Here is a 27,842-nt window from a genome sequence, read left to right as displayed (position 1 = left end):
AAAACTGTTGGTCATTTGACCCACTTTGGTGATAGCTGCTCCCACTGGTTTCTCTATTAGGACTACATGACTCCAGCACAAGATTAGTATGTGTGTTACTGGTAAAGTGGTAGTAAGTGACTGAAAACTCCTCTTCACACATCTTTCTGTGCTTGTTTTCCCTGCAGGAGGAAGAACACTGATCCTGTCTGTGCAAACCTGCAGTCTGAAATTCTGAAGTGCTACCAAGAAAATAAACGTGAAGTGCTCAAATGCTCAGAGCTGGCTAAGGAATATCAGCGCTGTGTTAGCGCAGCTCAGAAGGTAACAAAAGCTGCTCTGTTGTACTGGCTGGCTTTGCTGGCTTGTTTTGCATGGTGTTTTCTTCTGGGAAGCGCTTTTGAGAGCTGTGGTATCTGTTAGTCAAATCGCAGTCTTCATAGGAGACAAGTTTTCCTTGGGATCCATTTTCCCACATTCATTCCACATTTCCCAGTCACACTGTGGTATGTCCCAACTTCACTCCCATCAGTGAGTCCTGTTGTACCGAGCTGTCACCAAAACAGTAGCGCTGATGCTCCCAGGTTTCAAAGTCAGTCACGAGGATTTCTCGAAGTTTTACCTTCTTGGACGCTGGAAAATCCGTTTTGCCAATGTCTGGAACGTTTTGAATAGGCTCTAAACATCCTCCCGTTACTGGACTTTGCAGTTGAAGGTCTTGCTTCCTTTCGTTGCTGCATGAGGAAAGGTTCTGTACTGGGCAAAGCTGCTGTGTGTTAGGAAAGCTACACAATCCTAAAAACTGTTCATCTTGTGCAGAAGGCCAGGAAGCCTTATGGTTCTTCCTTCTGAGATGCAGAGTCCTGGTAGGTTCTGTTGATGCCTTAGGACAGTGGCTGCTCAGTACCTTGGAAAAATTTCTGGCTATTAAAACAAGTGAAGGGGAAAAGAAAGTGAAGTATTTGGACATTGCAACTAGGGCATGGTCCTGGGAAAAGTGAAGTGTGAAGGATGCTGTTTCCCACGTGAGAATTCAGTGGGTCAGGTGTCCCTCAAGGGCAGGCTTTTCTGTTTTGGTTTTGTTATTGAAGGGTGGAAAATTTTCCAAAAGGTGCTGAGACTATAGTAAGGTGGATTTGGGGAAAAGGATGGTAATAGAAAATAAAAATTCTCTCCTGGGATTACTAAAGCAAAGGGTGGGAGAGAGGTGGATATTTCATGGAAGCAGTCTTTCTCTGTCGCATTAGCATTGTGAGGGGAAGCTGTATGCCTGATTTAAGTATAACATGAAACAAGCTGCCAGCCGGCTCCCAGAAGAAGCCCGACAGAAGGAGATGGGAAAATTGTCAGGATATATTAGACCAAATGTTGTTGCTAGTCCTAGTGGAATTTTTTTCCTTCCTGTTTACAAAGAAGGTCTTTGTATGTCTGCAAATCAGCAAGGTTAAAGCTGCCAGGGAAAGGGCTTTTCTCTGATATCTTTAAAGTCCCCAGCTCCCAAAACATGTGGTTTCTTTTTCTTCCTCAGCTTTAAAGTAAAGTGGTGCCTGTGCTACCGCTGCACAATCCGTGCCCCCGCTTGCTGCGAGCAGAGCATTGGTGCATCTATTGCCAGCCTCTCTTATCCTCCTTGCCTCCTCTAAATCAGGCTTGTAGCCTTTTCAGTGGAGTATATCTTTAGCAAATGCATTTACCAATACATCTTTATTGCATGCAGTGCGGGTGGAATGTGATTACCAAAGAAGACAGATTGCATTAAACTTCAGCATATTTGCAAGCTGCGGCTCCAACTCGCCTGAGAGAGGGGCTGGGATGCTGCCAGCCCTGAGCCCCAGCCCGACATTATTAAAGAGTAAATTGGAAGCTAAATGACTGGTAACAGCAGAGGGCAGTGAAAGATCCTATTAACTTGGATCTTTTTTGGATTTGTGTGGTGGTGGAGTTTCTGGGAGGCTTGCTTTATAAACCAAAAACTGGGGATTGTCTGGTTGTCTTCGTTCCCAGAGTCTTCAGTGAACTTCAGGAATTTTTTTCCCCACTGTTATTAGAAACTACCTGGAAGGAGCAGTGTGTAGGACGTTAATTTGTTGTGGATGATGACAACATGGCAGAAAATCTTACTATGTTTTAAGAAAGGGTGAGAGAGACTAAAGGTAACTAAACCTTTCAGCTAGATATAGGCACCAGAGGGTCCTGTAAGTACAAATTCAAATAAAACTTGTGTAAGGCAGTATGTATTCTGTGGTTTCCTTTTGTCCCAGGACAGCTCAAGCCCTGACAATTTTCCTCGCTGCTCTTACTGACTTCTGAGATATATGTAGCGATCACAAGCTGTTGTGTTTTATCATATAGCATTAAGACTCCCTCCTCCCTTCCCCTTTTTAAGCTGTTATTTTTCCTTAAGTTTAAATTAGCATCTTCTACCAAATGGCTTTGTCTCACGCATTCCTCATTCAGGAAATTCAGGTTGGAGGAATGTGGGAAAGAAAGGCCAGAATCTCTTAATTTCTTGGGTATTTTTTTATACTTAAAAAAAAAAAATCCAAAACCACAACTTGTTTTCCAGTAGAGGAGGTTGTAATCAAAGCTGGATGTGTGACTTCAGCTCGCTTGCATGCTGGTGATTTGTTCTGCTGCTTTTTACTAAAGATTTTATAAGGCTTGGTGAATATTCTCTAATGAAGCATCTGGTGCTCTGCAAGTTGCTTTTGATGACTGGTAAAAATGTCTCCAGGGCATGGTATACATTAGACTCAGAGAAAGCAAGCTCTAGATTTCTAGACTTAAAATTACAGGTTACAGTGGATGAGAATAATTCTTTGCATCTTCCCCCTTACTGTTTTGGTTTGAGAGTGTTCCTTTGGGCACCCATTTCCCTTTGCCTTTTGCTGTGCACATCTCTGAGCAAGGAGCTGAGATCCACCCTCAGTTATTTCTCCCCCATGAACAAATATATCAGGTAATCATTTAATGAGTTTTAAAATTTATTTTATACTCATTTCCTGTACAGCCCCTCTTCCCGGAACAGGTTACTTTATTGTAGTGTATGGTAGGGTTATAGTAATGTTACCTGTTTTGGATTTTTTTCTGGCCATTGGACTATCTTCTGTAGTCAGAGGGCAATAGGCACCTTTAGAGCATGGTGCATCTGGCTCTAAAACAGTCATCTGAAATGGGCCAGCTGAATTGCCAGCCACGGGTATTTCTCTCTGCCACCTGGGAGGCACATCCAGAGCATGAACTACGAAGTTGGTGCCTGTACTGGGATGTTCATAGTTATGGGAGCAGGATCCTGCTCTGGTTGTCCGCCTTTGTAGCTAGTATGCTTTCAACTTGCCCTGCCTAACCTGCTCTCTGGCTTTTCCATTTGTTCCATCCTGAATGTGGAGTTTTGGTCCCGTTGCTGTAGGCTCACCACAGCAGCGTCAGCCCCCTTAGGCGCTGGGCTCCTTGCTGTATTCTGTGCTTTGCTTATGTGGAAGCTCTCTGACTTCAGAGTGTGTTACTGTGATATCTCCTGTTTAATTTAAGAGTGTTTTATCTTTTCTGGTGGTCTGTTTCCATGGCTCTGCAGAACTTCAGCTACAGCATAAAAATCACTGGCTTTAAATCTAATAAAAGCTGGGATAATGGGACAGCTGTAGGAGGGGCAGTTCCCATTGTGTCTTTTAAAATTGCCTGTAGTTTATTGACCGCAAGTTTCACCAAGAGCTACTGCTGCCGTTAGATAATGAGAATTGAAAATTGCTGCTGCAGTTTCCCCAAGGCTTTATCTTGTGCCAGTGAGAAGAGGGTGTGGAAGGAAAAGGGGAGTGGGCAGTGGAAATCTGCGTAATTTCTTAGTTTGAGTTCAGATGGAAGGGGAAAACAAGTGATTTTGTTTTAAAAAGTCTGAATCCTATTAGTGAATTGCTTCCCTCCCCCATGCAAATATGCACTCACATGCAAGCTTTTCAGAGTATTTGTGACCCATTCTGCTTCCCTTGTGTTCTGTTCACACCAATAGGCTAATCTGAATTTACGCAGAATTTTAGTTGGTTAATTTGTTATGTAATTGGTGCTTATACCAGAGAATCTCCAACCAGCTATCACTTGGAAAATGAGTCCTCCGGTGACCATGTATTAGCATGATTTGAGATTTCAAACAGAACCTGCTTCCTTCAACTGTGTGCAGAAAAAAGTCTGTTAGGGAAGAGCATGTATCCCTTTTCAGGTGTTTCTTTACTGTCTCCAGGTGCCTGTCTTTCACAGAAGGACCAAGGTGAAATTTTTTGTACTCTAGCTCCTGGCCAAACCAAGCTATCAAGAGCTGTGTACTCAGACATGTGTATTCCCTTGTCAATAGAAGCTATATACATTGAGCTAGGAGCCATTCATAATTCTGCACCCTTTCTCTCTGTTCTGTGTCCAGCTTCTCAAAAATCTGCTATTCATAATAGACAAAGGTAAACCTACTTCTGTCAAGGCTTTAGGGCTTGTCTACATAAGGAAATTACAATGCAATAAACTAGTGAGTGAGTTTATGGTACAGCAACTTCTCTGTATGTGAACATTCTGAATTTGTAATGGAAGTGCAGGGAAAATTCACACACGTTTGCTGTGAGTCACTCTACTACGTGCAAACAAGCCCTTGCAAAACACTGATTGACTGGATTCCAGCAGAGGGCCACTTTTAACATAACCTTGAGTTATCTGCATTCCGCTTTGCCCTTGACTATAATAAAAAGGAATGTGGTCAATTTATTGCGCTTACATTTCCAAGTGATCCTTGTAAGAACCCAGTTCCCTTTTGGCACACACAGCAAAGCATTGCAACTCTGCTGGAAGTTTGTCTCTAACTGGGACAGGGACCTTGATTGCTGAGAAGATGCTGTAGGTAGTCCTGCAGTGTCCCATCCTGACGGAGCAGTTTTGCTCAAGCACTCTGGATCCTGCTGAAGTATGGGCTGCTGGGAGCTTTCATTCTGCAACCTGGATCTCTCTCTGCTTAAGAAAAACAGCTTTGGGATGCATTGGATGCCACGGGCTGCATTGCAGGTACCAGATCATTCTGGATTGTCAGGCTTTTGTTACAGTGTTGTGTCCATTCTGATGGATCACAAGGTACTTTATAGATAGGTTGTGTACTTATTGGGGTAGAGAGGAGCAGTCAGTGTGTGTGGCTGGGGAAAGAAAATTTGGACCAGGTATGGCAAGGCCTGTATCTGTACTTGAGAAATGGCAGAATTTCTCCTCCCCTTGGGACTCTGCAGAGGTAGATCTTAGCTGTTGAGGTCTCATTGAGATCTATCACACAGCGCTACTTGAAATGCCAGTATACCTAACTTGGAAAGCTTTAGGGTTGTTTGAGCTTTCTGGATTTCAGCTTTGTAGTTTCAGCTAAATCTGTATTTTCCCCATCTAGAGGATGCTGTACCCAGCCATCCTCAGCTGGGTATGAGCCTGCCCTGCCTGCCTTTTGTCAGTTGGTCCTTGCTCAAAGCAAACATATCTCTAAAAGTGGGGGGGTTTTTTGCCTTCTCTTTAAAGGCAATTCTCTCTCTTTTTTTTTTTTTTTTTTAAATCTTTCTCTTTCAACCTTTATTTGTGCAAATGCTGTGGTGATAACACTGTTAGAGGGGTTTATGACTCAGTAAATGGTCCCCACAAGGGAGTCGGGGAAGAGGCTGCAAGCTGCAGGCAGCTGCTGTTGTTTAGTCGTTAACACAGAGGAGAGCAGCAGTGGATTAACTGCACCCAGGCAAACCCTGACCTGATATTTACAGAGGTGAAAAGGATCCATATTTTGCTTCTAATTATGAAGGATGGGAACAGTTATTGTTTTGATTTTTCAAGGCAGCAGCTCTAGGTTCTGGTGGGTCTTGGGTCTGTACACAACACGTCATATCCTCAAGAATTCACTGGTGGATAAACTAAAAATATAGAGCTGCCTGAAAGGACATAAACCACCATCTTAGTATATGAGGCATGTTCCAGAGTAAAATGCTGGCCTACTTAAAATGGAAATGTCTGCTGCTTGTACCTGGTATTTATGAAACTGGAGGCATAAGTTCTTTATTTGCTCTGTATCTCAGCACTTCACAAAGCTCTGATGTTCCCCACAGCCTAGTGTGTTGTCAGCACTTATTAACCCACATGAACAAATTCCTCTCTCTGTCTGCTGTTTGCAGTCCACATAAAGCCCAAACCTCCTGAAGTTTGCCATTTTCAAAGAAAATGAGCAAAAATAAGTTTAAAACTGTTCTCACTTGGCTATGCTTCAAGGCTTCTCTTTCCTTAGTCCATACTCTGCATCATGTTTTCCTCTCAAGCACTTATATCCGTTGCCTGATCTGGAAGGAGGACTTTTGACCACATTTCTCTTCTCATAAACAGTCTGTTGTCTAATGGTTCAACGCCCAGTCCATGTGCATTTATTTTTGGTTTTCTGGTTTTTGATTGTTTGGGTTTTTTGACATTGATACACTGAGGCAGAATTGCCTTTGGGTCTACTTTCTCACTTGATGATTCTCATCTCAGATATACTTGCAGGTAAATTTAATCTAAATATATATGTTTTACAGATGGTTTTGAGGGCAGTGTTGTTCAAAAAGGAAAAGAAGACAGTATGCCATTACAATTTCTGAAAATTAATTATTTGGCATTTTTTTACTTCTGAAACGTGGTCTTGCTACATTTCTTGTTTTAAGACTTAGTTTGTCTGAAAGTGTTTTAAAACAGTTTAAAAAAATCCCTGTAATAAAAATACTATAAGAGCTAGCTGATCAGGAATGAGACATCATAGCTGACTTGATACTCTGATGTGGTGTTTGAGTGGGTGTATCTGAAAAGTCTCATCAGAAGTTGGGTATCAAAATGTCACTCTTTTTTTTTTCCTCTCTTTTCAGAAATTATTTTTTCCCTTTAGGCTTAATTGGACCTACATGGATCAAACAGGTTTCTCTAGTACTGTGCTCTCTGTGTGTTCAGTGGCATTTTCCTGAGAACTGGAGCCTGTATTTGGTCGGGCTTATCTAGTATGGGAAGTAGTGAGAGAGTGTTGTGATACATCATGCTGTTTTAATGCCAGATTTTTTCACAAAAGATTTGTAGCACTGTGTTGGCAAGTGGGAAGTGGAAATTCTTACTCAGATTAATTCCAGGAGACTGATGACCAAGCAGTCTTAGACACAAAGAAGTTTATTTCCAATTTTTAAACTATGTGTTTTGCTGCTGAACTTAGATTGAAACAGATCCACAAAAATTGCTGTCGATAGCAACTGCTGGTTAGAAGCACAAGGTCAGTGGTCAAGTGCTTTCAGACTCTCAGGAAGTTCCAGAGTAGCCCTGACTTCCATAACTTCCGTGCTAATGTTAGATCCATCCTCTGACAACTCGGCTATAACTTGGGAAATTATGTCAGTGATGCCAAAGTCTTCATGACAAACTGGGGAAACCAGAGATTTGTTGTGCTCCTTGTTGGTCGTAGTCTGCACAGGGTGGTTTCCTGCTACGTGCAGTTTGCAGTCTCCACGCACCATCCATCAGGTATTTTTGTAGCAGGTCTTGGGGCTGAATAACTTGAGAACTAGTAGGATTTAAAGCTTTCACCACTCAGCAAAATGTGTCTGTGTAGGCAACCTGTGCAGAGGTTATCCTGGTGGCAGTGGTCCCAATCCAGTGGAAGAGTTGCTCCCAGGGCAAGCAAGACTGCTCTAACTAGCCCCTTCTTTGCAGTGCCAAAGAGAACTTGGGAAGTGAATAGTGGGTGAGCCCTATTAGTGGGAAGCCAATCCTTTTCTAATCAGAGCTATGGCGTGCTGGAGGAGAATGGTTGCAGAAGTTGCCCTGATGCTGCTTGCTAGTGTTTGTTCTCTGCACAGAGCCTCCCTGTCCAAGGCTGCAGAGAATTCATCTGTCACAAAATCCAAACTTTGAGGGAAGGTTTCTTTCTGCATCCTGCCTGCAGTAATTGTTTGTGATTTTCACCCCCCTGTGACACTGTTTGCCCAACAGGCCTCCTTGTCTGAAGATATTTCCTGGTATACTTGTGATGCTTCCAAAGCAATTTAAAGCTTTCAGTCCTAGCTAGACCTTTGCAAGCCAGTGGAAGAAACCTTTCTGGACATCAGTGCTTCAAATATAGGAACAAGATATGTTGAAGACAGTGTTACAGTGACCTGAATACAGTGCTAGAGTTAACTCTGCTGCTTATACTTTGTTCTGTTGGTAAGAAACTTTCTTTTGGTTATAACATGTTTTCTGGTTAGAGACCTTTGCTGGGGGCCTTTAAGAGCTGGTGAAAGGCTCTTAAAGACCTCTGCAGTCACAGAAGCCAACACTGGTTATAATTAAAGTGTTTTACCTTTGTAATGTGAGGGAAGCAGATAGTGAAGCTTTGATTTAGGATGGTGCTGCAATGTCTGGTGTGTCTTCTTGTTTCTGAAGCTGTTTCTGCTGTACTGTGTTGAGCCTGAGTGTACATGCAGAAATGCAGACAAAATTATTTTGACAATGTGTTCGCTCTTTGTCCCCGTTGAATGCCTGTTTGTCCTGTATAAATGGATTTCGGGATCAGCCAACCTTCAGCTCTGAATTAGTCTAATAAGGCATGGTAGGTAGGGTTTAAAGGTCATTTTGCAAGCAGCTGGTTCTCTGAATATATTAGGGATGGAACGATTTTTTAAATAATGATGTTGGAAAGCTGTTGATTTAACTTCTCAAATACCTGTGTGATATAAAATTTCAGCTCTTCTGCCTCTGTCCTTCAAGTGCTCTGCTTGCCCTCTGCCTGCTCATCTTTCTGTCATTTCCAATTACCTCTGCCCATTTGCCCCTGCATTACCTCCCATTCAGTTTATCAGTCCATGTTTACTGCCCACAAGGACTGGGTTTATTTTTCTAAGGAGCTCATCTGTTGGGTTACTTCTCTGAGCTGTGGAACAGAAAGCTAAGGGTTCCTTGGTTTGGGCCGTTAGTAAAGCATTATTACACTGTTCTTTTATTGGGGAACTGGGAGCTCTGAACAATCACTGCTACATTGGTAGCATTTTTGTGTCTTTTCAGGTACCTAGTTCCCTTCTCAGGATGGATTTAACATTAGTGAAAGAAGATCATGAGATTTTTTTTTTTCTTTAAGTCCTGAACAGGTTGAAGCATGCACAGTGATTATTCCAGTTTCCTCTCTATAGAGTGTGTACTTCAATTCTGACCCGATCTAAGAGTTTCATATGAAAATGGAAAATGCTTTTCTTCATTGGCTTGTTCCCTGGCTTCTTCTTTGAGTTTGCCAGTGAGGATGATTTCAAATATTCTGGTGACTTATGTGTTGTGGGCACTGAAAGGAGGTCGTGGAAGCCTTTGGCAGAGGCAGTGTCCTTCTGCCAGGTTTGAGATGGTGCCTTGCCATTACAGCTACTTGCAGCTGTACAGTCTCCTGGATCTTCAAATCTTCTTTCTGCTTGTTTGAAGTTTCATTCACAATATATATCCTCAGGAAATCAGATAACTGGACAAAAAACAAGCTTAAAATTTAGGGAGTTTATAACAGCTGCAACATTTGTTTTTCTTGCACTTAGACCAAGCTGCTGTGAAACTTTGACATTTTGTCTTATTTTCTGAAGGATGTTTCCTACTCGTGACTTGCAGTTGTTCTGAGTTTATTCTCTTCTTTAGTACTGTGCAGTGCCCTGACCCAGCTACTTAAGCACTTCAGTTTCTGTCTAGGACACATTTCTTTTTTAGATGTTATATTAACAGCATATTTTTTCTGTTGTTGAGGTTTTTCTGTGCAGTGCTCTCCTGCCTATCATGGAAATAGATAAGTGATACAGGACTGAACTGATTTGTGGGTTCTGTATGGCTGCCTGTAGGGGCTCAGAAAGCAGTGCCCAGCTATATGATGGGTCCCTGCTCTTCTGCTGTTTAAAAAACACTCTTACACAGGACTCTCTTTGCTGATAGGACTGTAAACCTTGGGATTGAGGGTTGAAACTATAGTTGACAAAGTGATTATCGACATTCTTCAGGATCAGAGAGAGGTTCAGAAGAAAGATATAAATAAACACATCTTTGTAGTATAAACTTCAGGAAAACCTGTGCAATTTAGAGGACAATATTGGCATAAGATTTAAAAAAATCCAAAAGTTTCAAAATATGAAAGAATTGAGGTTTTTATCTGCTGGGTGAGGCAGCAGGGCAAGTTTGGTTATGTACTTGATAACTGTATGAAAGAAGTTCTTTGACAGAATAGGAGAGTTTCTGGTTATAGATACGATACAGAGACTGGTTGATCTCTCCAAAGGAGTTGGAAAGGAGGCTGAATTACTTTATCCATCTCAGTGCCATCTTAGTTCCATGTTTGAGCACTTCTGCTATTTTCTTTTTCATGGGTGGAAGACGGGAGAAAATGTATCCTTTGGAGGCACTGGGTGCAGCTAAATATGGTGTGGTAGGAAGTTTTGTGGATACTTTCAATGACCCTCCAGGCTCTCTGACACTGTCTTCTCATGGATTCAGGTGTACACCAGTTGGTGACTCTGAACACAAGAGTTTCCCTCTGGCCATATCAGCAGGAGCTGTTCAAAGCTTTTGTCTTCAGTAGTTCTGAAGGTAGCCTACATAGGATTATCATCATTTAACAAGCTCTGTAGTATTTCTGGTCCCTAGGATGCTGCCAGTACTATTGAACTTCTGTGGCACATCAAGGTTGTATTTCGTCTCTTAGTATGAAGCCTAAATGTGTTCATGAGAATTCTGACGCTCAGGAAATCTCAAATCTTGTAAAAGTAGGCAGCCACTGAAAAATGTTTTGAATGCTGTGATCCAGGTAGGATTCTTCCCAGCTGTCTGTACATTGAGCTGACATAACAAAGGCTCTGTGATAGAGCTGGAAGACACTAGAGAAATTTTTGTGGAGAGCTTGTGGGGCACCAGTGATCACCTTAATGTTCTGCAAAAAACAACCTTAAAGCTTGTGTGCAGACTCCAGATTGACCTCTCTGGAGCAGAAGCAGGTTCATTGCTGAGGATAGACCAGGTGTAATGTTCTAATGAATTCCCCTCTTTCCAGCTTTAGCAAATAGCTTGAGACACATGGGCTACCACTTTGTTGAAGCTATTAAATGTGAAAGTCATACTTTGTTCTTGCTGGGACTGATGAGGGGGCTTATGTGCACACAAAGCTATGATGTGGACTTGAAACAACAGAATGCTCTCAAGTTCCTTGTTTAATCCAGTATCAAATGTATACCCTCTGGGAGATGAGCAGGAGAGAGCCCAGGCTGTGTGAGACAGTTCCTGGTGCTTCCTTGTTTTGCTGAGCCTTGACATTTGCTGCAGTAGAGCCCCATAAAATGCAGGAAAGTCTCTCCAATCAGGTAGGTGTATTAGAAGGTTTCTTGCACTGATGGATTAGAGCCAGGCTGTGTTCAGTAAATGCGGATAAATAATAAAAGGTGAGATTGTGTGCAGTGATCCCAGGTCTCCTTTCTTCAGCTGCCGCCTCCTGTCTGTTTGCTGGGAACCTTTGCACAGGCAAACGGCTTTGCTTGAGAGAACAGGCTATGCACTATTTTCTGACACTGCCAAAGGTGGCTGACACAAAGCTGAAGAAGAGCTTCTCTCCCAGGAATTGAAATGTCAACAAAGATGTTGTGCTGCTTTACAGGGCCCTGACTTGCTTTGTAAAAACTGAACAGATGTTGGTAGGTTGGGAGCTTTGCCATATACAGAGCAGACCCTGGAGAGCAGGGCAGAGCCTGCCCAGGTGTCATGAGTAACACTGTTCTGGGTTCATGCCAACACTTCCCCTGAATCAGGCTCCCCCTGATCCGTGTCTGGAGTTTTACCCTGATTAAGGAGATGGGACTCACGTAACCATGTTGTGCATCCATGAGCTTGGTTTCTGTCCCACTCTCTGCTCCCTCTGAACCCGCTGGTGAGTTGCAGTGATGTTCCTCAGAAGGCACAAAGGCTCTGAAGTAATAAGTTCCTGTATACCTTGTGAAAACAGGCAATTAGGTGGAGGGAAGGAACCCCAGCGGTGCTCGTGCAGGGGGGAATGATATTGACTCACTCTTTATTAGACGTGAGCTTGGGCACAGAGGAACTTGGAGACATGAATCTGGAAGAATCCAAGTGACTTCATTTCTGCTGCTCATGAAATGGCCTGTTTCCACATGAAGCCTCTGGCTTGCCTGAACATTTGAGAGGCTGACTTCTTACCACTGTGATCAGCTTCCTTGGAGAGATTCAACAAGGGTGGCACTGCAGCAACTGAGAAGAAGCAGCCTGGTTTTTAGGGATAGTCCTTTGGAATGTGCCTTCTCTGTTCCAAGTATTGATTTCTTTCTTTGCTTTTGAGAAAGTGAAACAAACCTCTTGTTGCAAGAGAGGGCTACAGAAAGCTTTCAAAAGTTTATAGTTTGATCCTTTAATGCCTCTTCTCTTATTTTAGGATGAGATAAAAGGTATAGTATTAGTTGTGAGCAACCTGGAAAAAGAAAAGAGCTCATGGATTTAAGGTAGCCTGTGGTCTTGCTTCCTGTACCTCTTTCTGTGTTGTTCAGACAAATGTTTCATGCTTGGAAAACTTGAACTCTGGGGACCAGGGCAACTGCTGATCCTCGCTGCCCTCAGGATGTTCTCCTGCTCATCAGCAGGTGGTTGTCAGCTCCTTGGTAGCTTGTTTTTACTGCTGCGTGTTGAGGCACGACAGTGTTTGAGATGGGGGAAGAGGAAACTTTGCTCCTCTGTCCGTGGACTCGTGTGACAGACAACTGTGTGTGAATGAAACAGCCTGAGGTCTGTCAGCTCAGTGTGGTTGCTGTCTGTGATGTGGCTGTGATGTCCAGCGGTCCTCGTTCGGACATTGGTTGTGCAGAATCAATGACTACTGACCATTTATCTCAGTCCCCACTGGTCATCTTTGCCCATCTGTTATTGAGCCCACTTTGGCATGACTGGCAGAAGCTTATTCCAAAGCCTGATGGAAGCAAGGTGTAGTGGTTGTGGAGTGTGGCCATTGAGGAACTGGTTGTGTCAGCAGGTGTGCAGGCAGGCTCTGGACAGTATAGCAGGGGTTTGTATTTAGGAAGTTTTCACAGGCCCCATAAGTGCAATGACAGGCTTTGAAGCGTGGTTTCCTCTGAGCTCTGCGTTCCCACAAAATCTTCAGGCATGATCCATCAAGGAGTGTGAAATATATTCAAAATCCCACCGCTGCCTTTTTCTCACAGTCAGCAGGGTTGGGCTTTCTTCTCCAGTCTGGAGTTGTTTGCTGTTGAGAATAAGCAGTCTCTTTTCTTGTGATTCCTTACCTCTCTTTGGGACATGATGCCATCAAGAAAACCAGCTGTTCCAATCTGAGAGCTGCCTCTGCCTTCATACTCTCTTGTCGATTGTGTTGAATCAATGAAGTGCTGCAATACTATAGAGAAAAGGGGGTTGTGAAGGAATATATGGAAGGAATATTTAGAAGGAATCATATCTTGCCACATGGTTCACAATGGATGTGTCTGGAACTAGATCTGTTATAATGACAGAAATCCCTTCAGGAAAACTTGAACCCCAGGTCCAAATCCTTGCTTCACTAAGTTGTGGGATCTGCGAGTTTGCACATGGAGAAGGGAGCTAGCTAATCTGAGCATCTGGGGAGGCCTGACAACAAGTCCTGGCTGCTCCTGCTGAGAAGATGGTGGCTTTGATAGGTGTTATGGAAAAAAATATTAAAAGAAGAGAAGTAAGGGAGATAATCCCTGGAGGCTAGCTGTATCAGAAGGATAAGGTTGAAAATACTCTTCTTGTAAATCCTGCAAATTGCAATTCTGACTCCCTTAATCTCTTGAACCACTGTCTCAAATCTTTGTCAATACAGACTTGTTTCCTGTGATGCTCAACTTCAATGGCATCTCTGTTCAGCCAAGAAAACTGCCAGGTTGTGCTTTGACTTTGGTTCCAGCTGTTCAGTGCAAAAAGCTTTCATTGCTGCTATGAAAAGCTTTTCTTAAGGGACAACATAAAGCAGGAGTGTTGTGGTGCTTGAAGGCTGAAGTAGGCATCTACCCTTCAGAAGAGTGTTCTAACACAGACGTCTGGTACATTGTCATGTGGATAAAAGGTTATAAGGATTGTGTGTTAATCTCTAACTGTCTGCAGTTAATCTCCCCAGCAGGCTTGGATCCAGCTGATGTTTGGACCCACCAGCCAGGTATGCAAGGAAATTTCTTCAGTGGCTCTGAACTGCTCCACAAGCCTCTAGGTTGTAATTGTTCATCTGGGTCCTGCCTGCTCTTCCTTGTGATCCTTGGTTCTTGCTCTGTCTTTGTTCTTGCTTTGATTTCTCTGTTGTTATTTTCCTTGGCTTCATCAATTTTGGTTTGTACTTACCATGGTTCCCGGTCCATCCTGACAGCAGGATGGTATGTTCACACCATACTGCGTGTTTTACCCCAGGCAAGCTTATGTTCTTCCTGATAATTGCCTCAGAATCAACAGTTGGAAGTGTTTCTTGATCTTGGCGCAGATTTCTCAAGTACCACTGAAGTTCTTATGAGCTTCTGGAATTGCGTGTTGTAGAGTTGTAAGAACCTGCCCTCCTGATTCCCGACTTGGCATTTCTTATTTGCAAGTTTATGTCTAGGTATGCACTTGATTGTATCTTTTTTTTTTTTTTTTTAAAACCTGTTTCCCTGATGTTTACTCTCTGGAATCCTTCTCTTAAGCTTAAAAACACTAGAAATTTGCCAACCCTCTTGTGCAGGATCTAGAAATGTGAAGGTTGTGGAATCCCTATTTTGTCCCACTGGCACCAGAATTGAGTGCTGTATAGCACTGCCAAGTTTTCCCCACTGTATTTTGTTTTTTTTTTTGTTTTTGTTGTGGTGTGCTGAATTCCAGATCATTGCAAGTGCCATGCTAGCACTGAGGTGAGTCCCCATTAAGTCAGGACAGTGAATAGCAAATATTTGAGCTGTAGGGAAGGGTAAATTGTTCGAGAACTTTTCTGTGATATTCTGTGATTAAAACTCAAGCTGTGGGTATTTCACATGTATTTTTAAACTGTGTGTGGCTCAGTGTTATCACTGTGAGTGCATGATATCCTCCTCACCACCTAGCATGAGCAGTTCTGGCCATGTGTAGGATTTTTCTTGCAGTCTGAACAAGCGAGCTACAGATATGCTATTGCCCAGGTTTGCTACCCTCTCGTGCTCCTCCTCTCATTTCTTTTACTCACCTCTTTCTAATCTGGGCTCAGAATTTTCTTTTCCCTTCTGTCTTCATTTTTTTCACCTGCTTCCTTCCAGTGTCTCTGCAACCTCTCCCTCCCTCCTCTCCTCTCTTCTGTCCCTTTGGTTTGCATTCCTCTCATTTTACAACCTATATTGGAGCTGACACCAGGCTGCCTATTCCCTGCAGCACTGAACTGGCGGTTTGGAAAGAGGAGGCTGCAGTTCCCTCGAGGGGCAAGGCAGAGTTCAGTGTCTGTCTTATTTTTAAATATGCATCTGAACACGGCTGATCAGAGGAGCAAAAGAAATCTTTGGGTTCTGAGCACTGGAAGCTGATAAGGACATAGTGCAATCCTCTGCATCCCCTTGCACTCACTGAACATGAAAGTTGCTTAGCACAGGGTTGTTTGACTGCAGAAAAGATGGCTAAGATTCAGAGATTCCATGGAAGGAAGGTAGAAAGGTGTGGGTGCTTTGTAAGCCTCACACCTTGTTTTTCTGCTTCAGGTTCTTTTTCATCCTGTCAGATTTATGCACTTTTTTTAGCCCTGAAGGATCCCAGCATACATTACTCAGCTGTATGTCAGCCTTGCAGGATCTGTTTGCCTTGGGCAAGTATAAGACTGATGACTGATCATCGAGTTGGTATGGCGAGGGGATAAGGTGGGATATCCCAGTTCCACGTTCTTACCACAACGAGTGCCATGAAAAGGTACCAGAGATGGATCTGCAGGTTTCTCAGTATGAGTAGCAGCTCTGCTAAGGCAGGTTATGTACCCAGCCAGTGAATTTCCTAAATGGTTTTGCTGTGCAGCTCTGGCTGCTGGCATCTGTTCAGGCAGCACAGTGATGTAGTCACCTAAAGGGCAAAAAAAAAAGGCAGGTGCTTACTGGTCCAACAGCTCCTGCCAGCAGATAAGGATCGGAAGTGAAGGAGAGCATATTGAATTAAAACTGCAGTCATAATTTTAGTTTTGACAAAATGTATGTAGTTTGGCAGAATACCAGGGTCCTGACTCTTGTAAAAATGTGTCACAGGGTCCTTTGGGATCCTGGGAAGGTCAAGATCTCTATTGAAAACCTTCTGTTAACTGTGTTACTTTCTGTGGCACAGGCTGCTTTGGTTTGGTGTGGGCACAAGGTAAGAACTATTCCTTTCTGCAATATGTTGGACATCTCTGATCCTTTAAGTGGTCAAACCTGGTCTAATTAGCTAAGAGTACAAAATGGTTGCAGCAAATAGTATGGGGGAGGCTGCAGGCTCATCTTCTTCATGTTTTCTTTTAGTATCATTGACTAGTGAGCAACCTAACCCGTCACAGCATCAGGACCCAATACCAGTACACTGATGGTGTCTAGAGTAGGTTGAAGTAGGCTCTACTCTGTACAGAGAAGAAACATTAAGGTGGCTACATCTTAGTTCTTCAGGAATGCTCTAATCATCCCAGAAAACCAAATTCTTTTTGATTGGAGAAAAGTCCTCCTGTTAGGAGGATCTCAGTGTTTATGCTGTCTAATTTCTTTCTTTGACTTAAAGAAAAAAGGAGTAGTTTAGACTTTCTAGTTGCAGACTGGTGAAATATGTGCGAATGATAGAATTGACTGCTGGGGTGGATGGATTTGGCCTTCTGTTCTGATTCTGCCTTTTTTTGCCAAAGGATCCATGTTTTTGGACTCTGATGAGGTATGTTCAGTTGCTGTCCTTGTAACAGTTTGTGCAGTATTTGTGTGGAAGAGGTTGTGCATTTGAAGTGGGTGAGGAATGGAAACAAGAGCTGGCACTCTACAGCTGATTTCTTCTCTGCAGTGCTGCATATTCAGTTGTCAATTTTTCTCTACTTTTTGAAAATTTTTTACTTCTTGTTTTAAAATAGCTAGTAGAGAAAGAGGATCCATTGCCTACAAGGATTGCTGGAGCCAAGTGGCAGATAAATCTTCCCTGGCTGTGCTCTTTCATCTCCTCCCTGTCCTGGAGATGACTCTGCTGGAGTTGTGGGTCCCCTGGATATGTCTGTGTACCCAGTCCTGATAAGCAGCATTGTGTGCACCATGGCTTACTCACTGCAGTCCTGACTGGCTTTATTATTCCAGTTAGACCTTTCCTGAATAATAAAGCTACTCATTACAGACTCTTTTTCTTCCTCTGGAAAATTACATATCACCACATTGTCACCAGAGCAAGGTTGTGTGTATGAGGGAGCCCTGGATAACAGAGTAGTAAAACCACCTGGACTGGCTGCTCTGATTGCACCAGTTCCTGCAGCCTTTGAGGCTGTGGTGTCAGTGCTGGGAGAATTCCTTGGGAAAGCAAACAAACTGCTACAACAATTCTGGCATGATCCTATGTGACCTTGCTTTTGCTATGGTAGGGAACAGTTTGCAGAAGGGCAGTAGAAAGGATAGCCCAAAGTTGCTTTCATGTGTAACTCAGAGTATTCAGGATTTGACCCTCAGTCCCTCGAGGTAAAAGGCTGCTGTGTTAACCCCACCTCTTCATCTCTTGCCAAGTCTGAAAATCCAGGTTCTTAAGAGGAGCTGTTACTTGTATGACCTTCATGCGTGAAACAGTTTCTCTTTTAAAATGTGTTTTCCCCTTTATCAGTTATTCATTGAAGAGTCTCTTTGCATCTGTAGAATTTTGAAGGGTAGCTATTATTTTACCATTTTAATTTTCCCAGCTGTTCAAATAATTGTTTTAACCTCTCAGTGCCTGGATGTGCTTTTCACATTCTGGTTGCTCTGCACTGTATTTCTTCAGTTTCATGTTTTAAATTACAAACAGTTTTTTCCCCTATTCCAAATGGTTACTCTGTGACTTTTTTCTCTATAGCTTTAAGTCTGCGTTGGTCTGAATAACACCGACAGCAAGATGATTGTGAACTTTCACTTTGTGATATTGGGCTCTCACATCCTATTTTGGGTGGGTTTTTTTGTGGTTGCTGTTCTCCCCGCACCCCCAAGAGGACTTAAAGATCCCATTAAAACCAGAAGAAACTGGTTATTCTGAAAAGGCCTTGCCAGTGGCTTTTCTGGGGTTGCATTTCACTGTATATAGGGAAGGGGCTCTGACAGAGACAACGAAACCAACACAGAATACATTGTTTTCCTGTAGTTTTACAGGTAATAAAGTCAAAGCATTAAATATGATAGTGGTTCCTCTAGCCTGGAGGCAAGGCTGTGACAGCTGAGGACAAGGCAAAGCTTCCTGCTGGTCTGGCAGAGGACGTGGCTATTTGAGCTGAGGCACTCACTCCCAGTGTGGTATTCCCAGCCTAGGGTGATGCTCAAAGGAGGAGGGATGCATCTTGTGTCCTATTTGGGGCAAAACACTTCCATGTGGGAGTACCTCCAGAGCAGTGGTGTCTCATTTTCATAGCTTCAGTTTGCTTTTATATATATATATATGCACATATATATTTTATTTTATCTTCAAGGAACATTGCTTTTCTTGAGTATGTCTTTAATGGTCTTGCCATAGAGACAGAAGTGGAATTTGAAAATAAGTAATTATATTGTGATATTTTGGATACACTGCTGTAGTTTCTCTTGCGTGTTCTTCTCACATGTTCCAAAAGTTGCAAGAGGTGATTTATAATTCATCAAACTGAGCGTAAAACATCTGACTGCAAAACCTATCAATCTGATCCCATCTCTTTCCAGCCCTTTAATTAGGGAAGCCCAGCTGAAAAATGTACCCATCAGCTACTGAGAAATGGTGCATTCCTGGACCCTCGGTATAGATCTTGAGTTATCCAGGTGCCAAAATGCTGTCAGAACTGACAGATCGTAGAAAATACACCCACAGGCAGAACATTATCCATTATACTAGCACTGAGCAGTGGGCAGTAAGGAAAAATCAGCAGAGAATGTGTCTTTATCAACTTTAATTGGCTTTTCCCGTTGATAAAAATCAGTATATCTGGCAAGGAAGAGAACCTATCTAGCAGTTTGATTTTTCCATCCCAGAGCTGAAGGGTGCAGTCCATCTCCACTGACATGTGATGTGGACTTGTCTCAACACAGTTCCTGGCAGTGCAGTGGAATCCACAGCCCATGGAGAAGGCTGCCAGTCTGTCCTCGGTGAGTGACCATGCTTAAACAAGCATGAAGAATGAATTACTCTGGTTAAGTTGGATTTCATCTGTGCTCTAGTTGCTCAAAATTTACTTCAGAGAGAGCCAAACTTAGTTAAACATTTCTTTGGGTTCTGGCTGGTAAGCGCTCCTGGGATACAACTGGCTGGGCTGCGAAATCAAGGATCTTGGGCAATGGATATGGTGATAGGAAAAGGAGAGAGCAGCCAAAGGAAGCAGAAACTTTGCTGGAGCTACAGGAAATAGCACATGCAGAGGTTTGGGGAACAGAACAAGCTGCTTTTGAGTCATTTGGCACTGCAGGTTTACTTGTAGCTTTACATCAAAGGCAAAGGCGACAGCAACTGTGTGAATTTCTCTTGGGAAGGTTGTTTTGACACCTTGTTGCAGCTTCTTACATTTACTGAACTATGTAAAATGTTTCAGTGTTTCCTCAGTGCTGCATGTGTCTATTGTGATTAGATTTATGACAGTTTTACTGGAGTAAATAATATAGTGAAGATGATTGCAAATCTATTATTATACTATTTTTTCCTAGTTGATTAGTGAGAATTACTGATTTCTTTATTTGTAATCAATTTGGAAACATGTATCACTTCCCTTGCTAAATTCTGCAGGGTTTCTGAGCGTGGTTTTAAGTTTCTATTCTGCCAAGTCAAGCTTCTCTATCTTATTTCTGTAAATACTGGAAAACAGAAGCAAGTCCACTCAAAAAAGACAGGTTAGTAAGTGAACTTCATTACAAAAGTTTCCTTCCCACAGTCCCTGGTGGTCTTAAAAGCAGACTGCAAGACCATCACAGGATTGCAATCATAATCAGTTTAATCCTTTTGTTGAAAGCCTTTGAAAAAAGAAATTTGTAAGGGTTATTGCTGCAACAAATGAAGGAGCAGTCCTTTGTCCAAACCCGACTCCATAGGGAACTTTAGTGCTGTTGGCGCAGATCACTGATTGTTTGGAAGGTACCTTCTGAGCTGTGGCAGAACAAGTCTGCATTCTGGAAACTCTTATCACCTCATCAAGTGGGCGGCATTGAGAAGTGAGAGTGCAAGAGTGGGGCAGGGTATGTACCAGGGCTCTTTGCTGGCAAAGCTCCAGTTTGCCTCCATGCACGCTCCGACTGCAGCGTGGGCTTCCCAGTCACGAGCAGGCTCTGCCTTTGCTGGGGTTGGTGCAGTGCCCAGCACAGTAGGTTCCCTGTCAGGATAAAACTCTGGAGCCTGCGCTGTACAAGCTGTAAGAATATGATGGACCTTATGGGGAAAAAAAGTGTTGATTGTGTGATTTTAATTATTTATTTCTGCTTATCATATGGCTGGGAGAGACATAGTAACTTCTTGTGTTCGGAAGGTTTCTTTAGAAACTTGAAGCAAGTGGGAAGGGGGATAACAAAGTCTATTCTGTTCCTCTAATTCAATCTGCCTCTAATTCAATCAAGCCCAACTTGTCAAGTATGTTGTCACTGTTCTTTGCAGCAAGAGGAAGACTGAAGCTTTAAAATACTTCTGGAGAATATATAAATCCACACGAATAGCCTAAAACATAATTCATGTGGTTTCCATGGATGCTGACCATACTGCAGTCAGGAAGGTTTTGGTATGTTGCTCCAAATACCACAGCGATTTTACCAGGAGGCAAATATTCTTGCTTGCTGGCCCTAAACTCTGGTGGTGTTGCTGTCTGCTGTTAAATAGCTGTCTCATGCCTGTGTGAAAGAAGGGATTCCTGCGTGTGCGGCTTGAAGAGGTGGGAAAGAGTTGTAAGATTTATTATGTACTATAAAATAATAATTCCTGATGAAATGAAACTGCGTAAAGAGATCAGGATTTTGACATCTTGTTTTGACACGGCAAAATGCTTCTTTGGTGGCCTAGAGTTACTATAGGTAACTATCCTGGCTTCTCAGTTTGCCAAGTGCACAGTGTAAATGCAGACAGGCAATGCTTTGCTCTGGCTCCATGTCAATCATTCCCTAAATGCCTGATGGCACCTGAGTTGACCAGCTCCTCCTGTTTAAAAGCAAGGCTGCACGAATTTTCTATTTTTCTAAACCATTTACTCTCTTTAATTGAGCACTGGGAGCCATTGTGTGCGTAGTGCTGCAGGATCCTTGTTGTGTAAGGGCCTTGATAAATATGTATTGTGTTGTCAAGTGTTTGTAGCTACTCTGCAGGTAGTGGTGGAGGAGCGAGCTGCATACGGTTAAGAGTCCTTGTGTCTCCAGGGTCAATAAAAACAAGATGGCACAGGGGATTGTGGGAAATGGAGCCAGGATAGCTGCCTTCAGCATCACCTGCTAATAAACCAGCTATTTATAGATCAGCCGAGGCTTTGTCAACTAGATTGTTAAATTAATATTTACATACTGTCTTCATTGTCTTTCACTGAAAAATCTCATTTGCATTAGTTCTTGGACAGAAGTGGGGCTTCCTGTGCTCCAGATACACGGGTGTGTTTGATCTCAGTCCGTGGCTTGCCGTGTGTGTGTGAAGCCACTCCTGATAGATTCTTGCCTTGCAAATCCTCTTCTCCCTGTAGCAGCATTTTCCCATCTTTCTGTGCCTCTCATTTATTGCAGGAAAGCTCACCTTTGTTCCCAAATGTCCGCAACTCATCATGAGGCTGATCTCGCTAGAGAGAGAGATGAGCAGCATTTCTGCATAGCAATTCCTAGTTAATCTCTGCCTCTCGGAGAGAGACTTGAATTGTTGATGGCTTGTGGGTAATTTAATAACTAACAAACAAATAAGATGTATAGATTGTAGCAACTTAGCCCAGATGCAAAATCCCCATCGCTATTTGCATCTGTTTGAATGAATTTTGTTATAAAGGTTTGCTTTTTTACATTTTAGCACCGGTGAAACAGCAGTGAGAGGAGTCACTGCTCAGTGAAGCCGTGTTGATCACAGCAGGCTCCACACCTGGCTAAGCAGTTTCAATCCCCTGTGCGTGCGTGTGTGTGTCTGTGTGCCTTTCAAAAGGGAAGAGTAATCTACTTGCTAGACGTGTGTGTCTCTTGTAGTCCTTGGGCGACCTTGAACAGTCATTTAACTTGTGTTTGTTTGCCCATCTCTACCTGGGCAGATATTACTTCTGTGGTTTGGAGTGTTGAGGTTGAATGGATGTCTCAGATTCGTTATGGATGAGAAGTGTTACTGAAATGTAAAGTATTCATACCGTCTCTTCAGACATCTGATTGGAGTTCGGATTCACCTTCCTGTCTTTCCGTTCCTTGCTTCAAAGCCGTTTGGACACTTGGATTGTGCGGGAAGTCGGAAGGCAGTAATAGCAGGGCTGTGATGCAGACAGGTGTCACAGCCTTCTCTCAGCTTCACTTCTTAGCACTCGCAAAGCTGTTGATAAGGTGCTGTTATGCTGGTATTGTGTTATTCTTAATCTGTCTTTGACCTGCAAAGGGTCTGTCAGCATCCGTTTCTCTGACACCTCGGCAGGCTCTCTGGGCACCTCATTACTCTTTGGGAAGAGAGCATTGCAATCCTGTTACTCCATCCACAGAGAGCAGAGCTCATCTGCCAGTGCCAACCTGGTTGCTGTAAGGTTAGAGCTCAGTGTGGGTTGCAGTTTATCTCTTCAGGTACATTAGGCACATAATATCACAACAATAATACAATATCTGCTGAAACCATTCACTTTCTTTTTGTTCCTTTTAAGATAGCAGAGCCTCAATTTCCTCCCCTTCAAAGTATCTCTTCTCTTGGCTCACAGGAGAGGGAGTGGGACAGGCCAGCTGTGGACATGGGATGGGAAACCTGGAAGTCTGTTTCTTGGCACACCAATTCCAGTGACTTGGCTGGGCTCATTTCTCCACTGCCTCCTCCGTTTTAACTTTAATCCTTGCTGAAGGCAGCACCTGATTCTTACATTTTCAGATCTACCAGGTTTTTCTGCCTTCTGCTGCTATTCAGGGGAGATGGGGGGGCTTGTGGTTTTCTGCAAAATGTCAAGGTCTCTTTCTGGAATGCTGACAGCATAGGTGTTTTATATGTACATGGGCTATCAGGATGAGACATTCTTACTCGGAAACATTGGCTTAGACAGACAGACATTCCTCCTGCCACAGAGAGACAGGCAGGCTCACTGTTGCCAAGCCTTGAAATATCTGGCATGTTTTCTATTGCCCTAGTTTTGTGGAGTTGTACCTGAAGTTTTACAAGTACATGAGAATCTTAGTTCTGTGTTTTTACTGAAAAAAATAAAAACGGAAGGAATAAAGTAAAATAATCTAACCCTCCTGCCTAGACAGCAGTTGTATGAGAACGTGACTCAGTTGCTTAAAACCAGAAGACAAATGAAATAACCCCCATGCATTTTTAAACAGTTTTACAAGTCAACCTTGTGGTTTTGGGGGAGTTTCTGACTTTTCTCTTGGGTTTTCAATATGTGAAGAGTGTGCAGCATGGCTTGTTTTCTTGAGTGAAGGGATATTTGCAGCTCTGTAAGAGTTCACACATCTGCAGTATCCCCTGCAAGCAATAATGAACTGACCAAAACAATCAGTCTCCCCAAATTAGAAGAGCCCTGCATTTTTCAGATTTTGTTTGCATTCGCATTTGTACTTTTCCAGTTGTTCCGCTTTTCAAGCCTTTCTGTAAAACAGGGCAATCTCAGGCTCTTTAGTTTCAAGTGGAAGCCAAGATTTTCTGTAAGTACGTGATTCAGGGTAGTGTTGCTTTGGCATTTTCACAATTATGTCATATATCATCACACTTCCCTCGGAGCCGGCAACACCGTTTACGCAGAGATGAACGTAATTATTCACAGAGGGGCCCTGTTGGAGCTTCAGACTCCTTGGCTGATGTATAGAGGAGGCCAACTGGCTCTGCAGGTCTCTATCTCTGTCTTTCATAGGCTCACAGCAACATGCAGCTGCCTGCACGCTTTCATGTTGGTTCTAAAGGCAGTAGCCGGGGCACGTGCTCCTGAAATCACCGATGAATTTGTGGGCACCCGCTCGCACCTCTGCGTCGCCTGAGCGGAGGGACACATGCAGTCAGACTCCCACAACAGAAAGGTTTCCAATAAAGCTGAAACACAGAGGTATTGTTTGTCCAACCACTGGCAAATGCACAGAGCCATTGTGTGGGTCCTGAAAGCCTGGGCGCTTTATTCTCTGCAGACTGAATGGCAGCCGCGGGTAATAATAACACAAGATTTAAAAAGCCAACATTATAGGGGCATTTACAACCCGCTGAGAGAGTGAAATCTCAGCAATCTGAGCTGTGTCTCTAGTGATCCTACATTTTTACTGCCTGATAAGGAAATGATGGGCAGCTCTGGAGAAATGGCCACCACAGAGCAGATGAAAGGGGAGCAGGTTGGCTGCTCAAACGCTGCAGTAAGTAAAGAGGCACAAATGGAAAAGCTGCCTGCAAATCAAGTGACCAGCCTGCCCCTCCCCATGCTGGGTGAGCTGGGAGGTATGTATGTGTATGTGTGCTTGCACACCTGTTTTCTTCCCAGGCTGGCATCAGTGGGGGCAGGCTTGGTTTGCATAATTATAATTCTGAGCTTGGAGGCCTTTGGTCAGCATCATCTGGGTTGGTGCTTTGGTAGCTGTCAGCAGATCGACTTGGGACCATTTACATGTGAGAAGGTAGCTGGGAACTCACTGTGGAAAAGAGAGGGTGGGATTAGCCTTTTGCCTTCCGGAAGCAACCAGTCTTTCTGTGAAATTAAATTTTGGGAGACAATAAGTATTGAGCTTCCTGAATGCAAATCTCAATTTTAAGTCACAGTAATGACAACTACCTTACACAATTTAAGCTCTACTGACACCATCTTACATGTGGAATTTTATTATTTTCAAAACAAAGAAAACCCCACCCCACAAAAAAAGAGATTTTTTAATGAACAGTTCCTTATCTTAAAAATCAAGTCTTCAATTCAGTGCTGGTTCTAACGATTCTTTAACATAAATGTCTTATAAAGTTCTTTTGTACATCTAACTACCTAAACAGCTTTATAAGACCCAGGTTTTCCCTGCACACAGATGGAAGTTGTATTTGATAAGCTGGAGGCAGAGTACCAGCTTGTAGCAAGATCCTCTCAGGATATGCCCAGGCTGCAGAATAATGATGACATATCAAACCAGCCCTAACCTTGCTAGCCTTGAGTATTACCATCAGGCTAACCCTGGCAGTGCTGAGCCACAGGAATATGTACCCACCTGTTCAGACAGGTTGTGCAGCTCTCTGCTACTCAGCAGGTTTCTGAGGCAGCATCTTACAGATGTGACCTTGGTCTTTTACATTAAAGATGCAATGAATGAAATGGTGGGAAATATTTTAAAGTAGTAAGACATGTTTTTTGCTACATGGCTCGGGCAGGTACTTTTCCTTTCTGAAAACATTCTCATCTGCTCAGGTCTCTTGCTTTGCTTCTGCCAGGCAGCATGGCATGGAAATTGCTGGGCCCTGGGTGCTGTTTTTTGAGTGGGACATTATGGGGATTCAGAAATCTAGACTGCTTCACAGATTCATTTACTTGGATTAATGAATCTGTCCCTGCCTCTGTTTCCCCAAGAGTAATGTGAAGTTACTTACGTCAGAGGGATTTATGAGCTTCCTTCTATATTGGCCATTTTGTAGAGTGAAATTCAGCTCAGAGGGCTTTGCAGAAGGACGAAGTATTTAAGTTTGTTCTGTTCTAATCCTGGTTACAGAAAATTGGCAAGTTCCTGCTTAAAGTCTCTTTAAACACAAAATATAAATACCCTTTGATTTATTTTTTTTTTGTCCTTCTCTTTCTCCCTTCCCTTCTCTCTCTCTTTTTCCTTCCTTTATGTGTTTTGTTTTTATTTTAAATGTTACCTGTCTTAAACTGCACATTATTCAGGTTGGGACCTGAAGGCTCCTCTGTGCTGGCACAGATTTGCAGAAGGCAGCTGTGGGCTTGCTTTGTTTCCACAGGTTGCAAATGTGAAATGAAATGTGTGTTAGTGGTAAGGTCTTTGTGGGAAGGGAGTGTAAAGAGCTGTTGAGTGACAGTAGAAAAGAATGGTCGAGGAGGGAGGAAGAGAGGATGTAGCTGAAACTAAATATGATGCTTGCTTTTTACTAGAACCTTTGTAGGAGAAGCATGAATGTGTTCCCAGTCCAGAGTTCCCTCATCTCTTCCCCCCTCCCTTTTGTTCTCTCTCACCCTCTGGGGCTGCTGTTTTAGGATGAGTTGGTTCCAAATAGACAATACTTTTCAAGCAGATAAACGGACACCTAAGCAGCTGCACTGGTATCTATCATGAACAGACATGCTGCACAGTGAGGGAAATTACGAGATGGGACCAGCATCATTTGTCATATTATAAAAAAATATAAAAGCTCCCCCTCTACTTGAGCAGCATCCACAAGAAAAGTGAACAGCACACTTAAAAACTGTCGTTTTCTTTTCCGGTCTCTTAATATGTTTTCAAATGCTCCTATTAAACATTCCACCTTTAGGTCCTCTGTAAAGAATGTGTTTTAGACAGATGGAAGCAGGTCTCTGTCCTGACACAGATGCAGAACTACAAATTTGCGGAGGAGGCGATAGCAGATAATTATTTAGAAGGCTTTTGTGTCTTATTCCAGCATCTGGTATTCTACCAGTGCGTCCTCTGAGGATGGAAAGGGACAGGACCGAGCTAGGGAAATGCTGAGCTTGGTTTTCACTTGGTAAAGGTTTTTAATCTTGAAAGAAGGATTTGGAATTTATGAAGGAGGAGACACTGAGAAATCAAGATGCGTCTCCTAGTGCTCACCATTCTCCCTTTGTTTGCTCAGATCCACATTTCAGGTTGTAGGGCATCTTATCTGCTGTTCCCTTAATTGCATTGGTTGTGTTGGGCACTGATGGGCAGCTGCTCAGAACAGATCCCTCTTGCTGAGGGGCTGACTTCGATGATGCCTGAGCTTGCAGCTTCACAGAGGTGCTGCTGGGTGTGCCCGTGGTTGGGCAGCCCCATCTAATCACATAACTGAATGTCTCCGTGGCCTCCCAATCTGTCCGCAGCCTCTCCGTTCCGGTCCGTGTGTCGTGCCCGGCGGGCACCCAGCATTCTCCAACCCAGACTGCAGATTCCCTACCCAGTGCTTCCCATTCTCCTTGATCTTGTAAAAGGGGAGTGGCACAGTGAAATGTTTGGGATTTCTTGGGTGACTTCAGAAACCTCTATCCAAGAGGTGTGGCTGAGCCATTTGACTGTCTCGGTTCAAGTCATTAACATTTCAAAAGGGCTGTTAGTTCTCTGTCTGGTTGCCTGAACTTGATACAGGATTGTCTAATTGGGGCTTGGTGGGGGCCAGCCAACCAGACTTCTTTTCCTCGTGATCTAATCGGATCTTGCAGCTCCTGGGACCAGATATTTCAAGATAGTCAAAGATTGGAAAAGTTAGACATATAATTAATTCTTTAAAATCTGATACTCAAATACTGTAAATGCTCAGTCAGCAATAAACTTGTGGTGCAGAAGAGTTCAGTGCTGAGTCAAACGGGCTGACTCTGCTGAAATAGATTTCAGTTTCTGTTTTGTTACCTGGGCAGTGGAGATAGTCTCCCAAAACAA

At 43.2% G+C, this 27,842-nt stretch overlaps 1 protein-coding gene across 4 annotated transcripts in view; it reads left to right on the top strand.

Moving 5' to 3' along the window:
• The window catches only part of CHCHD6 (coiled-coil-helix-coiled-coil-helix domain containing 6), a 109,622-nt gene that overhangs the window by 71,799 nt on the left and 9,981 nt on the right, over positions 1-27,842 (top strand). For 3 of the 4 annotated variants that reach the window (XM_008925295.3, XM_018068730.2, XM_018068729.2), the window contains one exon: positions 168-303. In XM_008925295.3, coding sequence (XP_008923543.1) covers positions 168-303 — 136 coding nt within the window. Of the gene's footprint in view, positions 1-167; positions 304-19,154; positions 19,242-27,842 lie in introns of those variants that run through there. The other variant, XM_018068731.2, reaches the window with a different exon arrangement.

The sequence above is a fragment of the Manacus vitellinus genome, unplaced genomic scaffold, assembly GCF_001715985.3.
Source record: "Manacus vitellinus isolate BGI_N305 unplaced genomic scaffold, ASM171598v3 scaffold_14_pilon, whole genome shotgun sequence".
Taxonomy (NCBI): Eukaryota; Metazoa; Chordata; class Aves; order Passeriformes; family Pipridae; genus Manacus; species Manacus vitellinus.
Note: the sequence above shows the minus strand (reverse complement) of the source record. Positions and strands in the feature narration are given on the sequence as shown.